At 43.4% G+C, this 17,305-nt stretch overlaps 1 protein-coding gene across 2 annotated transcripts; it reads right to left on the bottom strand.

Annotated features, from left to right (window-relative positions):
• Positions 1-1,267: 1,267 nt before the first annotated feature.
• On the bottom strand, positions 1,268-16,835 carry LOC136047588 (F-box/LRR-repeat protein 21-like). 2 transcript variants are annotated; one of them, XM_065734832.1, is made up of 8 exons: positions 16,750-16,835; positions 15,952-16,054; positions 14,229-14,324; positions 7,308-7,448; positions 4,769-5,221; positions 3,425-3,547; positions 3,049-3,220; positions 1,268-2,100 (listed from the first exon to the last, which is right to left on the bottom strand). In XM_065734832.1, exons 5-8 carry the CDS (start codon positions 5,138-5,140, stop codon positions 1,457-1,459), a joined length of 1,311 nt encoding a protein of 436 aa, XP_065590904.1. In that variant the 5' UTR covers positions 5,141-5,221; positions 7,308-7,448; positions 14,229-14,324; positions 15,952-16,054; positions 16,750-16,835; the 3' UTR covers positions 1,268-1,456. The 2 variants fall into 2 exon arrangements, with proteins under 2 accessions (XP_065590904.1, XP_065590902.1); XM_065734830.1 differs by lacking the exon at positions 15,952-16,054 and having other exon boundaries at positions 16,750-16,834.
• Between the last annotated feature and the right edge of the window lie 470 nt (positions 16,836-17,305).

Below are 17,305 nucleotides of genomic sequence, written 5' to 3' on the forward strand. Positions count from 1 at the left end.
TACATATTATTGGAATTCCTTTAGCTTGTAACTGTGAACAAGTCTGATCAAAACAACAGAAGTTTAAGCCTCTAATTTTTTATTTTTTTATTTTTTTTACTGTAGAAAAGTATAACCGTGGAAGAAACTATCTGACATTTTATCAGATGTGACAAATACCACCAGTAAATTAAATGTAGGCTTCTTATTACAAATAGAAATATAGAAATGCAGCATGAAAAAATTACAGAAAAGTTTGTATACTACACATTTCAATTCACAAACTGTGCAAAACATTACCACAAAAATACACACTCTATTTCACATCAACTCACTATTCCTTTCCACTGTAAGGAAAATAAAGAAAAAAATCATCAAAAAAATCAACAACAAATATTAAAACAGTCTTATAATCCCTCCCAAACCCAAAGTCTCAGCATCGCCTCCAGCAATACATACTCTAGAAATCAGGGCTTACAGCACAGCTCTATACAAGAAAGGCAAGACAAGACTACTGGAAGTCATTTCAGCCTCCAACTGGCAATTTCTTGAAATGCTCTAAACCCTTGATTCAGAAAGTGACTGAAGACAACTGCATTCTATCCGATCCTTCTTTTCCACTAACCACATTCATGAGATTCTTATCTCTTAACGAGAGCACGGAGCAGCATTCAGATATCAACCTTTGTAATCAAAGATACAAACTCTAAAACTCAGAAGTACTTTGTCATTCTTCCAAGCAATCAATTTAGTTTTAAATTCGTTAATTTTAACGCAACCTCTTTTCCATCCACTTACTGCATAAGATAGAAAAGCATATTATACATTGCTGTCTCTATAGTTTAGCTAATCTGATAAAGTGACTTAAAGTGCAACTTAAAATCTGAAAGCCTATTTTGTTGTTGCATAAACTCATTTACAACATCTTAATATACCGCCAGGAGTTCAAGCTAGATTGTGTCTGAATAACCTGGGCTGGTGTTAAGTATTTTTATGTACAAACTTCTACATGTGTAAGAAGAATGTTTTGAAAAATAGTTGCATAAAACTCCATGACAAATAAAAGTCTTCATGAAGTCCAAGCTATATCCAGCTTCCCATAAAGTTAGCAATGCTCGAGGAGAAAAAATTTCTCTTGTTCTCTTCTGACTACAGCAGAAAGACATAAAAGACATGGGAAAAAAAAATCTTCAATTTGAATGAAGCATTTAAACTGGAGCTCAGAGAAGCTCAAGTTGACTGAAGTATGAAGCACTTGTAAACCACAGACTTATTTTCAGTGTTAAGTACACTTAATCTATTTTCTATTTCAATATATCATTAACAATCTTTAATATCTTAATGTTATGCTACTAGAGGTTTTCAAGGTAAAAAAAATCAAATATGAAAATAAATTTTCACATTTTGTTTTAAAAATCTTTATTTGCATAGAAAGTAACACCCTGATTCTACCTGTTTATCCACAGATGAAGAGTTTTCACCACGTTGGCATCATATCAGGAAACCACATTCTTCCAAGGTGTTTGGAGACTTCCAAATGAAGTCGATCTAAGCTATAATCGTTATCTGGAATCAGTACCTCCTCCATTATAGAAAGCTGTGTGAGCCTGCCTCCACACATCTTCACAAATTCAATGAAACCCCTGCAAGTTACTTCACATTCCCCGAGTCCCATTGCTGTTAAGTTCTTACAGCGCTGAGCAATCTGAATAAGTTCATCATCCAAAGGCTGAAGTCCATTAGCACACACAACCAACTCAATTAACCTTGGGCAATTCAGCCCAATACGACCCAACATCGCTTTGCTTACTGCACGACCGAAGTAAAGGTGAGTAACGGGGGTTTCCTCCCTGAAGAAAGCATCAAATTCTTCTTCGTACAGGAAAAAATACATCACGATGTTGACTTTGGGGGAGTGTTTAACAAAAGCATCCCAGCTTTGCTTTTTAATAGTGTGAAACTCAACCTGTCCAGGATTTTCACTCACAACGTCTATGCGAAGGTGTTCAAGGTCCACATGTTTTTCACTAGAAAGAGCCAGCAACAGTTCATCACTTAGTATGTAGTAGTTCAAAGCCAGCTCCTTAAGCCCATGACACTGGTCAGCAACACAAAGAACTCCTGAGAAACAAAAACAAGTACTCTGTGAAATGGAGAGTGAACATAAGCACAGTAATTTGCTGCAAAGCTCAAGCAAGTACTAAGTCTATTGACTTGAACACTCATGCCTGTAACAAAAAAAAAAAACAACCCACAGTATGATAGAAATTCAGAATATCCTTTCATGGGGTTTTGTCCACAAATACTCATCAGCAAGATCAGGTAAGATCCAGACAAACTTGCCACTGTTCCCTTCCCTAGAGCTCATTCCTTCAGCACTTATCTGCTCAATTTAAATGAACGTCAGCAGACGAGTTTAACAGCTAAGCTGCAACAAAAACTTCCCGAGCTAAGACAAATAACACACGCTCTTGGTCTGCTGGAACAGGGTTCACAGATTAAATTGCCTTTTGTGGAAGCTGGATACTGAACACAGGAAAAAAATCCCCTTTTCCCTTTCCCTTGCTCCAGGGTTTCAGGATAAAGGTAATTGAGAAGGGACTCAAAGGTCCTCTAAGCTTTCCATCAAGACAGTATTTTCTAGAGCGCTTTGACAGAACCAGCCATTTGCTAAACAACACTTAAATAAGCAAGTTCATACTACTAGATCTGGACACAGGAGCACACTAAAGAAATTGAAAGACTCTTGCTCCAGTTTTAAAACTTATTTGCTCCTCCTGTTTTTATTAATACAACTTTGAAGCATTAACAATTTTTAGCTCAGTAAGTTAAACAGCATTTTGCAAAACAGTTATCCATAATTGGTTTCACATCTTTCAACCCACCAATGAGTAATAAATCCATGGGTATTGCACGTATACTTCCACAAAATATCAGCCCAATTTACAAGGTTGCACATTTACATGAACTGTCTCTATGCAGTACATGAATAATTGTTTTAAAAATAGGTCTTAACTACTGTTTTATGCTGCTTTTCTACTATACTTTTCATGCATATTCTCTACTCACCAGCAGGTGATACATGAGGACAGCTGCTCATTTTAAGCAGTTTTAGAGTATCACTGTTGTTAGCAACAAGAACCTTCAAAGAAGGATCATCAAGTGGTGTGTCATCTATCTTGATTGATGATAATGACTTGGAGTTTACAAAAACTACTGTCAGGGCTGAAGCAAAATGAGCCTGTTTGGATAAATTGAAGGAGGAAAAAAAGCCTTATGAAAGACACGTGGAACTTCACCAAAACCTTAGGTTTTGCAACCAGAAAAATTACTTCTTAGATAACCACTTTATTGTGTAAAGAATTTATGCTCATCGTTATTAGAATTATTTTTTTCTTCTAACATTGCTTCTAAGTTACACTTTATTAAAAAAAAAATAGAGTACCTTAGAGACATTCATAAAGCTTGGTTTTGCTGTAGAAATCAAACCCAATGTCTTGATAGAACAATTCACCAACTGAGAAAGGATGTTACAGGCTGCTTCTGCTGACTCAGTACTACTATCAACCTATAAAAGTAATTTAAAAATCATGAAGTCATTCTTTACTACATTTCAGAAAATAGCTTCCTGATAGCCAAGACTGCAAAGTCTTCAACCACTCAAGCTGCACAGCACCAGGCTTCATTTACCACAAAGACAGGAAATGAACACTAATTAGAAATGTCAAGAGAAGAAAGAGTTTAGGATCATCAGAAGTAGAAAATATTCCTAAGTATGATTGCTAGTTCTTTCCAGTATGAACAGAGAGCTCAGATCTAGGCTCTCTTCTCAAATAACCTCATACCTATCTAAATAACTATAATATATATATTTCAAGAAGTGAGATACACTTTTGAGTGCCTGGAAAAGGGCACAAGCTGCAGAAACAGACATTAAAATTGCCAGTTCATTATCACCAGTTACCTGATGTGCAAGGGTAACAGGTATTTAATAACTTAATACCCATGGGCTGCTACACAACCAAACTCCTAACGCTGCTGACAAAAAGCAGCTTTGGCTTTGCATCCTAGCTTTAGCATCAGTTCTTTCTACTGCTTTTCCTTCACAGATATGACCTCGTCCTCATAGCAAGTGACTGTAAAGTATTAACAAAGCACCTGCAATATCAACTATGATCTTCTCAGATTAATTATTAGTAACTCCACACCAAGTACTCAAAGATGACCAAGTTTATGCAGCCCCAACACTACAAATATAGCCTTCACTTAAATCAAGTTCACTGTTACTTCATTACATCCTTACTTATCAAGCACCTGAATATACATGGCTAACATCTCCCCCTATTCAAATGAATCCTAAAATTTCAAGTTGTTCTTCACAGTACAGACAGTTTTGCAAAATTATACACTTAAGACTTCAGTTCATTTCCTCCAATTTGTCAGTGTGTAAGAAATGTTTATCCACACAACAATCTGCTGAGTACTCAGACTGCCACCAACGCTGGCACAGAGAAACTCCACAGTATATTCTGAAAAGTATAATTCAATCCTCAGTGCAGTGCCACATAACGTTAGTTCTTCCCTTACTTTGTAGTGACTACAGCATAAAAATCAGAAAAAAAAAAACCAAACAGTGAGCACACATGAAAAAGTAAGTTGTTTCAGTAGCTGCCTTTTAAAATATAACACTTTGCAGGAATAACACTTGAGCCAGCCAACAAACTGCTGCAGAGCAGCTCTGCACCATGCAGGGAAACGTGACAAAACAAACCTCCATCCAAGACCTTACCTTGAAGCTGACGTACTGCAGGTGATCAGCATGCTTCTTGATAATCTGCTGAATTAGATCAGGATGAGTAGACTTTAAGTAAGAAGTAGCTGGCTGGCTAAGTTCAAATTCAAATTTCCTCCAGAGATCTGGGATGTGGAAAACTTCATTCCACCTTCGACAGACAGAAGATGCTCTGGCTCGATCTACCAAAGGCAGAAACTGGAAAATGCGCAGAATGACGTGGTGTGGAAGGCTTCCCCAGTCTATTGAGGCCTGGAGGTCAGACTCACCAAAGGCTGACCCATATTGGCAAGTTTTCTGTTTTTTATTTTTCTGTGATGTTTGAGCAACTGCATTTTCAACCATAACTTTCTGCCTGGCTCTCTTCATTATGGAAGTTTCAAGCACTGGAACAATCCAATGTATTCAAACTGTACAAGTTTCTTGAAAGTCCTCACGTATGGTAGATCTCTAGAAAAATAAAGATTAGGGAAGAAATACAATAAGGACAGGGAAAACACAGTAAGAGATAAATAAACCATATTCCTAATCTGCCAATTTTGCTTTTAGAAAGTTGTGTGTTAATGTCTAGCATATAGACATGAGGAAGGACCTTGCTTCTCAACACCATTTGTTTGTAGAAATTATACAGCTTAAAACTGGTACAATCCAGTTAAGAAACAGGTTTCCTAATTCACCAAGTGCAGTTTAATCTGTTACTACTTCATGGTATATCAATCATTTTGTAGAATAAAAGTATTTAAGAGCACTTTACTTTAGTAAGAGCAAATTACATACATTTAAGCTTATCTTGGGCTACACAAATTCTATCAGCTACAAAAGCCAATTCCCAAGAACTTCCTATAAGCAACAATGAACTTCAACACGTGTGCCTCCAGAAGAATCCAGTTCAATAGTTTTGCTCACCTCCTTTGCAACTTCTTTAAAGACAAAAAAAAACCAGAACAGCTGCCAAGCACAGAAGAGGTCTGTACAACTAATAACAAAAACAAACTCCAGAGGCCACTCAGCAGAACAGCAAGAAGTGAGATTACCATGCTGGTTTTTTGGCACAAAAGGCAGTGATCTCACAACACAGCAAACTGTGCTACTCTGGCAAACCACCTCTGCCATCTGAACCACAGATTAAGGAAGAGCAGGGAAAGTTTTGATTTCATATACTGATGCAGGGCAGCTCACCTAAATCCATTCAAGACTGAATTCTATTCTGCAGGTAATACTCAGTAACTGTTTTAACTGTTTCAAGAGCTGCTTTACTTAACAGTGGGCTGAGCTGTCTCAACCACCAAGACATTTATTCCAGCAGTCTCCAGAAATTTTCAGCTTAGTCCCTTCAAGGCTACGTTTATGATAGAAACAAGTAATACACACTGAAATAAGCTAGTAACATTGCTTTATATTTAATAACTGCATCTGTTCTTCCCTGAATAGCTCCATGCCTTACGTAACAATTGGGAAAAGGCTGCAACTTGGAGAAAATGATGAGTGGCATGCATATATTTCAACATACCCTGCTTCAAAACAAAGCAGTATTTCTACATTAGTAATAGTTATGTAATGAAGATGAAAGCTCAGCATGAATAAACACTTTGCTACTATCAAATGATCATCTACATGATAATTCAAATTGTCATCTACGTGACAGCATTTTATGACTTTTGAGTTCTTAAGTCACACAATGAACAGGCATTCCAAAGTATTACATGTGGATGTAGTAATCAACAGTTACATAATACATACTCTCTCTTTCAGTTACTGGTAGCTGAGCTAAGTTTAGTTTGAGTCAATTACCTTCCAATTTTTTTCCTCCCTCTCTCCATTGAACATACTGAGAAAGAACTAGCTACTTTCTAAAACTGAGGTTAAGACAAAAAAAAATTGAATGCTGTTGCCTAAGAAGCATTTCTAGGCATGAGAACAGCAAAAGCATATCTATAACACTTCAGTAAAATGTTAAGTTCTGAACAACAAAACTAAGGGTTCACTTTCTTTAAATTTTTTTTTAGCAGTACAAGGTGCAGCTTTGGGTCCCACAGTGTGGTTTTGACACAGGAAAAGCCCCAGAAAAGCCACCATTCCCCCAACTCAAAGGCCAGGCTGCAGATGAGATCCAGCATACCTGAAGACCAAAAAGATGCAACAAGGTACATATAGTACACACAATATGCATTCTCTCAGTGACAGAAAGCAGCCATAATTTGTCCTTGTTGCTACATCCCTTTAAAACTGCTAACATTAAAAGTTTTATTTTTCATACTGGAGTACTTTCTAATATAGAAAAACTATACCGTATTGCTTTGCAAGATGCAAAGTCAGAAAACAGTTCCACCAGTTATCTGCAACAAAGTTCTCATCATACATGTAGCTCTAATCTTCACAGTGAAAGTGTGAATGCTTATTTTGTTCCAAGTATCTGAATGAGTAAAAGTATGTGAGGTTATGTTTGCTTCTATTTCAGAACTTAATTGAAGTAAATAATAGTTCCATGTGACATAATGAGGGTAGCAGTCAATGAGACATTTACATGCACACATACCTCCAAAGAATGTGGAAGTTCCTGTCAAGTTACCAGCACCTTTTTGGTATCTGAACATCCATCCCACTGTTGAGTCATCCTGTATGTGTGCAAGGATTCCTTAACCAGAAGGCAGGGATGGGTCCCAAAAGATGAACTGACCTGCAAAGCCATTGACCAAAAAAACAAAACTGTTCTGCAAAGTTTTGGATACCCATGGGAAGGACTAAGGTCAGTTTTGGAATGAAGACTGAGAGGAATAGTAAGTACACTCCGTGCTGTAAGGCACACATGACAGCAGAACAACAAAAGTGCAAGGGTAATTAGTTTTTCCAAATGCTATGACAACTATCATTTATCTTATGGAAAGGTGCATGTGTTAGCATTGATCTAGATTCAGCATCACCTACAGTTTTAGCCACATCATTGTTTTTATGCAGCAAGAAAACATTCCTGAATTCTTGATTTATGTATTTGTCACGGTGTTGTCCGTGACAGTGACCCAAGGGAAAACCGAGAAGGGAGAGGGGAGAGAAAAAGAAACTGCGTCAGTGGCCGCGCGGCCGCCCGAGCAGAGCCGCGCTCCGGGAGGGGGAGGGGGGAACAGCGGGAAGAGATGGGTCGACAAGAAAACAACGGCACGATCTGAGAAGGAACGGTAACTTTACTAAATCTAATAAAATTGAACAATTGAAAGAGAGAGAAAAAGTTTCAAACCAAAAGCTATGAGCTTACGCTAAGGAGGACCCGCAGGGGAAGCACACGTGCTGAACCTCCACGGCAGCCCAGAGCAACGCGCCCAGACCGAGCGCCGCCTGCATCCGGTGCGGAGCTCCGCCCCTCCCCTCTGCTGCTCCCACAGCATTAACTCCTTAACTGCTGCATGATGCTCTGATGTGGAATACCGGCATCAAAACCACAAAACCACAACATTCCACCCCTTATTCCACATCATCACATCATGCTTAACACACATCTATACATAACCAAACAGTAATAACATGAGTTACATAGAAACATAGTTACATAGAAACATATATATATATACATACATACACACGTAATTACAGACTGCATTCCCCCAGCATCAAATTCCCTTGTGGGACACACTGGACGTCCCCATTTTTATCCATTACCCACCAGGTGCACCCAGGTCCCTGCGCAAAAACGGTTCCACGGAGGGGTTTGCCCTTTCCAGAGGCTGGAAGGACCCACACCGCTTTTCCCAACATGCTCCTCACATGTACCACAGGGACCTTATCTCCCTCTATGGTCTGTAGGGAGCCGGACTGTGTAGGACCCTCTCGGTTGACTGATCCCCTAGTGTTGACCAGCCAGGTGGCTTCTGCCAGATGCTTCTCCCAGTGCTTGAATGTCCCACCACCCATTGCTCTCAACGTGGTTTTTAACAACCCGTTGTAGCGCTCGATCTTACCAGCAGCTGGTGCATGGTAGGGGATATGGTAGATCCATTCAATGCCGTGTTCTTTGGCCCAGATATCCACAAGAGAATTTTTGAAATGAGTCCCATTATCGGACTCAATTCTCTCTGGAGTGCCATGTCTCCATAGGACTTGTCTCTCGAGCCCTAAGATGGTGTTTCGGGCGGTAGCATGGGGTACTGCGTATGTCTCAAGCCACCCAGTGGTCGCCTCCACCATGGTGAGCACGTAACGCTTACCATCGCGAGTTCGTGGCAAGGTGATATAATCAACCTGCCACGCCTCCCCATATTTATACTTTTCCCATCGCCCTTCCTGCCAGAGGGGTTTCATCCTCTTGGCCTGTTTAATTATGGCACATGTGTCACAGTCATGGATAACCTGTGCAACGGCATCCATAGTTAAGTCCACCCCTCGGTCTCTAGCCCACTTATAGGTCGCATCCCTTCCTTGATGGCCTGAGGTCTCATGGGCCCACCGAGCTAAAAATAGCTCTCCTTTGTTCTGCCAGTCCAAATCGATCTGAGACACCTCAATTCTGGCAGCTCGATCTACCTGATGGTTATTTTTCTGCTCTTCAGTAGCTCGATTCTTGGGCACATGAGCATCTACATGGCGCACCTTTACACCCAACCTTTTTGTTCGGGCAGCAATGTCTTTCCACAGTTCAGCAGCCCAAATAGGTTTACCCTTCCGTTGCCAGTTGTCCTGTTCCCACTGCTGCAACCACCCCCATAAAGCATTTGCCACCATCCAAGAGTCAGTATAAAGATATAGCATGGGCCACCTCTCCCGTTCAGCCACATCTAAGGCCAGCTGGACAGCCTTTACCTCCGCAAATTGGCTTGACTCTCCTTCTCCTTCGGTGGCCTCTGCAACTCGTCGTGTGGGGCTCCACACAGCAGCCTTCCATCTGCGATGCTTCCCAACAATACGACACGATCCATCAGTGAAGAGGGCATACGTCTTTTCATTCTCTAGTAGTTCGTTATATGGTGGGGCCTCTTTAGCACGTGGTATCTCCTCTGATGGGGATGTTCCAAATTTCTTGCCTTCAGGCCAGTCCATGATCACCTCCAGGATTCCTGGACGGTTGAGGTTCCCCATCCGAGCTCGCTGTGTAATCAGTGCAATCCACTTACTCCAGGTGGCATCGGTAGCATGATGGGTGGGGGGAACCTTTCCTTTGAACATCCAATTCAGCACTGGCAGTCGAGGTGCCAGAAGGAGCTGTGTCTCAGTACCAATTACTTCAGAGGCAGCCCGAACCCCCTCGTATGCTGCCAAAATCTCCTTCTCAGTTGGAGTGTAGCACTCCTCTGAACCCCTGTACGCTCTGCTCCAAAATCCAAGGGGTCGGCCTCGGGTCTCCCCAGAGGCTCTTTGCCACAGACTCCAAGTGGGACCTTTCTCTCCAGCAGCAGTGTAGAGGATGTTTTTCACATCCTGTCCCAACCGAACTGGCCCCAGGGCCACAGCACGGGCTATCTCCTGCTTGATTTGCTCAAAGGCCTGCTGCTGTTCAGGACCCCATGCAAAATTATTCTTTTTCCGAGTCACTTGATAGAGGGGGCTTACTATGAGGCTGTAGTTTGGGATGTGCATCCTCCAAAAACCTACTACACCCAGAAAAGACTGTGTCTCTTTCTTGCTGGTGGGTGGTGACATACTGGTGATTTTGTCAATCACATCTCCTGGAATGTGACGACGTCCATCTTGCCATTTTACTCCAAGGAATTGAATTTCTTGGGCAGGTCCCTTCACTTTGTTCCGTTTAATAGCAAAACCAGCACCCAGAAGAATTCGGATTATTTGCTCTCCTTTTTTAAAAACTTCCTCTGCTGTATCACCCCACACAACAATGTCATCAATGTACTGGAGGTGCTCAGGTGCCCCACCCTGTTCCAGTGTGGTTTGAATCAGCCCATGGCAGATGGTTGGGCTGTGTTTCCACCCCTGGGGCAAACGGTTCCAGGTGTACTGAACGCCCCTCCAGGTGAAAGCAAACTGTGGTCTGCACTCTGTGGCCAAAGGAACAGAAAAGAATGCATTGGCAATGTCTATAGTGGCATACCACTTGGCTGCTTTTGACTCCAGTTCATACTGCAGCTCCAACATATCTGGCACAGCAGCACTCAGTGGGGGTGTGACTTCATTCAGGCCACGGTAATCTACCGTCAGCCTCCATTCTCCACTGGCTTTACGCACCGGCCATATGGGGCTGTTAAAAGGTGAGTGAGTCTTGCTGATCACTCCCTGGCTCTCTAGCTGACGGATCAAGTTATGAATGGGGAGCAAGGAATCCCTGTTGGTGCGGTACTGCCGTCTGTGCACTGTTTTTGTAGCGATAGGTACCTGCTGCTCTTTCACTTTCAGTACCCCCACAACAGACGGATCTTCTGACAGGCCAGGTAAAACAGACAGCTGCTGAATGTTGTCTGCATCTACAGCAGCTATTCCAAAAGCCCATCGGTACCCCTTGGGATCCTTGAAATGTCCCCTTCTGAGATAGTCAATACCGAGTATGCATGGAGCCCCCTGTCCAGTCACTATGGGATGCGTCTGCCAGGTTTTACCGGTGAGGCTTATTTCTGCCTCCAACACAGACAGTTCCTGAGAACCCCCAGTCACTCCAGAAATATGAATCAACTCTGTCCCTTTATAACTCGAGGGCATCAGAGTGCACTGTGCACCAGTGTCCACCAGTGCCTTATATCTTTGTGGCTCTAATGTGCCAGGCCATCTAATCCACACAGTCCAATACACTCTGTTATCCCTTTCCCTCCCCTGGCTGAGGGCAGGGCCCCTCTATTGGTTACCTGCAGTGACGGGAGCAATTTCATTGGTGGCTGATCTCTGCTGTAGTTCTCTCACCCGTGCTCGCAGTACAGGAGTGGGTTTTTTATGCCACTTCCTCATGTCCTCTCCGTTTTCTCGTAAGAAGCTCCACATGGCCACACGTGACATGATGTTACTGCCGTCATTTGCTCGTGCAGAGGGGCGGTTGCCTTTCGTGGCCGAGACTTTCAACAGTTTGATAAATTGCTTCATCAGATTCTTTGCGTCATGCTCGTCTTCATCAGGTGTTTCCAATACTGACACAGGTTCATCCCTATTCATCAGTAATGACAGTTCGTCCAGTATAGTTTTCTGTGTCTCCTTAATCTCACCTACTTCTTCTGCTACTATAGCTGCAATGGAAGCACGTGATGGTGGAAACTGCTGTTCAAAGTTTTGGAGTGTAATAGTCAATTCATAAACTGGGAGTCTCCTGTCTTGACCCTCGAATCTATGGAACATTGCTACCAGTGTACTTGCGTACCTCTCTGGTGCTGTTTTTGAGAGCTTGCGATATACATCAGGTGTGCACCTTACTCTATCAGGATCACGGTCCTGGTGTGGATTGTTAGGGACGAAATTGGGATCATACAGCATCTCTACTATGGCTGTTTCTCTCAAAAATTGGATGCCTTTCTCCACGGTGTTCCATCTTTCCACCTTAGGCTCCAGATCATCTTTGTAAGGGTATCTATCCTTTACAGCCACTAGTACTCGTTCCCAGAGGGTAGCGACTCCATTCAGACATCTGCCAATTCCTCTGTCGATAGCTGGGTCTCGGGCAATGCTTGCCAGTTGGCGGGCTTCACTGCCATCTAGGGACACGCTGCTGGCACCGCTGTCCCAACACCGCAGCAACCAGGTGACAATAGATTCACCCGAGCGCCGTACAAACTCCTTTCTTGAACCTTGTATTTCAGTCATCTTTAGGGGCCGACGAGTAGTGGTAACAGTGACTCCATCATCATCGCTGTCTTCTCCATGTCTCTCACTTTTCTTAGTGGCCTTTTTAGGTGGTGGTGGTGGTGGTGGTGCTGAGGAGGGCCCCTCGCCTGGATCTTCCTTTTTTTTCTCTGCTTCTTCTTCTTTCCGTTCTAGGCGCGAGGACGGCCGTGTCCATTTCTGGCCTTCCACAGGGGCAACCGACACTGATACCGGTGCTTCCTGTGATTGGTCAGGTCTAACTTCGAGGTTTTCATTTTTGCTTTGGACCTTGGTTTGGAAACCATTTCTCTCCAGAATATCAATTATGGCTCGATAAGCACAAGCCAGACCCCAAACAATACATTCCTTCTCAGATCGTCCTGAGTCCCATGACTCCTTACCTAAACACTCACTGAATTTCTCAGGGTCCCACAGGTGCTCAAGATCAAAATTGCATAACACCGGGGGTCCCCACGCTTCTAATTTCTTTCCTAATTTTTTCCACCTTCCCTGCCATTCAACACTCTCTGGTTTTGAGGAACGCTCCCTCCACATGATGTAAATTACTATTGCAGAGAGTGCATGCAGAAAAACAGATAACACAGTTGCCGGGCTGACATCTTGAATATAGGTAAAGATCTGAAAAGAGTAATTGGAAACCGTTCCAAATGCCGCATAATCCGTCACGTTAGCCAGGGTGTTTAGGTAGGAGGCATGTAACCCCCTCAGCACACTAAAGTAGCTGTATATCCACATTACTCCGGTGCTGAACGCGAGGAGCTTAAAAAGACGCCAGCATGCTATTAGGTACATGAAAAACCTTAGTCCACTCTGCACCAGATTTACAATGGAGTGCCAATACTGTACTGCCCGCATTCTCCACCAATAATTGTCACGGTGTTGTCCGTGACAGTGACCCAAGGGAAAACCGAGAAGGGAGAGGGGAGAGAAAAAGAAACTGCGTCAGTGGCCGCGCGGCCGCCCGAGCAGAGCCGCGCTCCGGGAGGGGGAGGGGGGAACAGCGGGAAGAGATGGGTCGACAAGAAAACAACGGCACGATCTGAGAAGGAACGGTAACTTTACTAAATCTAATAAAATTGAACAATTGAAAGAGAGAGAAAAAGTTTCAAACCAAAAGCTATGAGCTTACGCTAAGGAGGACCCGCAGGGGAAGCACACGTGCTGAACCTCCACGGCAGCCCAGAGCAACGCGCCCAGACCGAGCGCCGCCTGCATCCGGTGCGGAGCTCCGCCCCTCCCCTCTGCTGCTCCCACAGCATTAACTCCTTAACTGCTGCATGATGCTCTGATGTGGAATACCGGCATCAAAACCACAAAACCACAACAGTATTTTTTTTAGGAAGTTATGCCCCTGGATAATAAATGTTGTGGGTATTTTTTTTTTAGCTCACCGTGGAGAATTTTGTAATTTATGGTGGCCTTGTATTGCACACACAAACTACAGGTACTGCATGTACCTGTAGCTACCCTGCTAAGCACGTGCCTTCTAACAGCTAACCACGTGCTTCCTCACTCTGCATGGCACATACAAATCACATTCCTTCAATGAAGTGCTTTCACATCTAACACAAAAGGTAGATTTGTAATGACATGTGTGAACAGAACACAAATGACAACTGAGAGAACAATACACTGAATGCATTTTAAAGATTTTATACAGAAGCTTAGGTATATAAGCTTATAAACCTCACAGAGTACTTTGAAGCAGCTTTCTTACCTGAAGAATGCTTCCAAGCTACAATAGGCAAGAAATGAATGAACTGATGTAGCTGCAGCCATGGGGCATTCAGAACCATCTGTCTGCTTTCTTCTCCTGTCCAGACAAAATACCCAAAAAATACTTTATTAATTAAAACAAACAACTAATATTAGGAAAATACATGGATACTGATCTCTTGATTCCTCAGAGTCCATTCTTGTAAGCAACACAAAGTAACTTGGTCTCACGTTGCAAATATTGTTACTGATAGAACTGTGAGGTCAAGTTAAGCACAAAATTGATGTGAAACAAGTGTTGCAACTGCATTTACATTGTACATTGTCGATAGTACAGTGTAAACAGCATGCCTTCCATATTTGCATTATGGTTACTATTAATAGTGAAGTCAGCTAAACAACACTGTCTGTAACTGCTAACATAATTTAAGAGTCATGGAAAACACAGAATAAATAACAGAAAACATTTTTTTCTGCCTTTTTCTGTTTCTTGGCAAGGCTGATTATCAGCCCAGGGATCTATGTGACAGATGACCTAAATGCAAGCATTCCCTTCTACCACATGGCATAGTTTCCTACCATCAACTGTGCCAGCAGCATTAAGTCACCACCCAGTCCAACCCTTGGCACACAGTCACACAGCGAGGAGCAGTCCATGAGCTGCAGTCCATCAATAACAAATCACTCAGCCTGCACCGTCTCCTCCTCCCTGTTTAAAAGTTCCCAGGGAGCAGAGACAGTCTGCCCAACCTAGCAGGTCTATCATCAGCTACTGTATCAGGGTGTTTATTTTAACAGCCCCATACATCCCTTTATGCTGCTTTCTTTTAATACTTGAAGTACAGAGAAGATTTTGTTCCAGCATCTTCCATCGTAAACAGTAACTCAAAGCTTCATAGCCAAGCGTATCATGGGACTGATATCTCCAAAGCCATGCCCAAAACTGAATCCTTCTCACACTAACATTTTGATCCCCATCAGGATTATTAAAAAAAAAAGAAGTCTACCCTTCAATCTATTCTGAACTCTGGATTTCAGTATACTCCATTCCACAAAGATTTAAACTTGTTACTTTTAACAGCTGAATACTTCCCACTAACTATAGGCCATAAGTAAGTGCTGATGAAATGAGCCCGTCTTTAACAGAGCTGCTCCAGAGCTAACCCCAATTATTATCAAAGATAAACAGCAGCAGCAGCATTGAAATACTCGATAAACTGATGAGGTTCAGCAAATCTAATCACACCCTCATTTGTGTAGAGCAAAATATCAAATATAGGTGCACTGGTTTAACACAGCTGTTATCCACTATAAACTCTTCTGACTTCAAAGTCTGTTGCACAGTTGCAAGGTATCCTACCAAAACAAACCCAAATGCATATTATCAACAGGGTCCAGAAAAGTTCAAGTTCAATAGCTGTTTCCTCAGCTCATCCTGCTAACAGAATCATAAACTTCTGCTAAAATTAAGACTTTCAAAGATCTCCCATGATATGGGGTACTAAGCAGGCGATCCCAAGAAGTGGCCAGCAGTTAAGCTACCAGCAGTTCAATACCACACACTCACGACACAAAGAAATAACTGCTTTCTCAATTTGAAGATTCCACCTACATTTTTTTAACACCAAAGCTCATTTGGAATTGAGAAAATAAAATACCATAAAATAGATTTTTCATTAGAGATGTTAAAAAATTTGGATGTTGTTTTACGGATCTGTCCTTACCAGCTGAAATACTCATCATCTTAATCATAAAGTCTTCAGGAAATCAGGATTCAGTGATAACAACGAGATCATATTGGGAACCTGCCTGAAACAAGAGCAGATACTGCACGCAGGCAGTGCCAGGGAGCTGCTAAGATCAGTGACACAGCAAAGGGCTGAACTGCTGAGTACTGGCAGAGTATAAACAGGAGATCAGAAATGCATTTTAAGCCTAAGTCTCAGAAGATCTACCTACCACGTGCAATGAGATTAAGCTTCTCCTCGTTTAAGACACAGCTGTCTTTTTTATGAGTGGGTGTGGGGAGCTTTCGAGATGGATTGGTTTGGTTTGTTTTTTTAATCAATCCTTATTTTTCTCAACCTCAGCTGTCTCTTCGGGGATTTATCCCTTTAAAATACGTTTACAACAAAGCCTTAGAGACCTAGAAACAACAGTGCTCGGTCGCATCTGAGCGTCTGCATTAGTTCTTAATGGAGAATCACAACAGCCACTTGAGCGTGATCCAGGTGGCAAAGTCTAGCTACGCAAGCCCCACTGCCGCATTAACGTAAAAACAAAGCAGCTCTCACCCGAACAACCCCTTCGCCAGGTGAGAACAAACCCTAGCGCTTCCCTTCCAACGCTCAAACCACGGAAGCAACGATCCCCGCCGCGGCAGCGCCCGGGGCCGCGCACGGAGCTCCCGTCACGCCCGGAGCGGGCAGCGGCCTGTGCCCCGGCTCGCACAGCAGGCCCGGCCGGGCACCGCTCCGCACGCCCGCTTCCCTCCCCTCCCAGACGGGGTCCCCGCAGCTCACCGCCTCCTCACGCGGCTCCTCGCACGGGCAGGGTCGCAGAGCAGCCCCGGAGCTCGCAGCCAGCCCAGCGCCCTGCCCACGCCGCCGGACGGGGAGGGGAGGGAGGGGTGGGGCCGCCGCGGGCCCGGCCCTGGCACAGCGCGCAGCCTCAGTGCGCAGGCGCGGACCCGCGACGGCAGTAGCACGTGACACGGCGGGCGCCATTTCGCGCCCAGAGAGCTTCGCCTCGCTGCTAAAATGGGAGGGAGCGAGGAGGTGGGAGTGTGTGCCCTGTGCGGCAGCTGTTCCCTGTGCAATCCTGCTTTCATCTCTCAGGCAATAGGAGTGTTGTTGTTGTTTTTTTATATCCCAGCCAGGGGATACTGAGGTGTCTTCACGAGGAGGGATGCAGCTCCCTAAACGTGGGAAGCGCAGCCCCTTCACTTGTAGCCTTGGATTTGTGCAGGCAGAAATGCAGAACCACCAGTTCAAGACCTGAAGTGTAATAAGCAGCAGATTTTATTTGTGCAGATGTGCAGCATCGAGCTAATCAGCGTTTCTTTCTGGTTGCCACAGT

Source organism: Cyrtonyx montezumae, unplaced genomic scaffold, assembly GCF_038088225.1.
Source record: "Cyrtonyx montezumae isolate F1298 unplaced genomic scaffold, pur_monq_1.0 scaffold_18, whole genome shotgun sequence".
In the NCBI taxonomy this organism is placed as follows: Eukaryota; Metazoa; Chordata; class Aves; order Galliformes; family Odontophoridae; genus Cyrtonyx; species Cyrtonyx montezumae.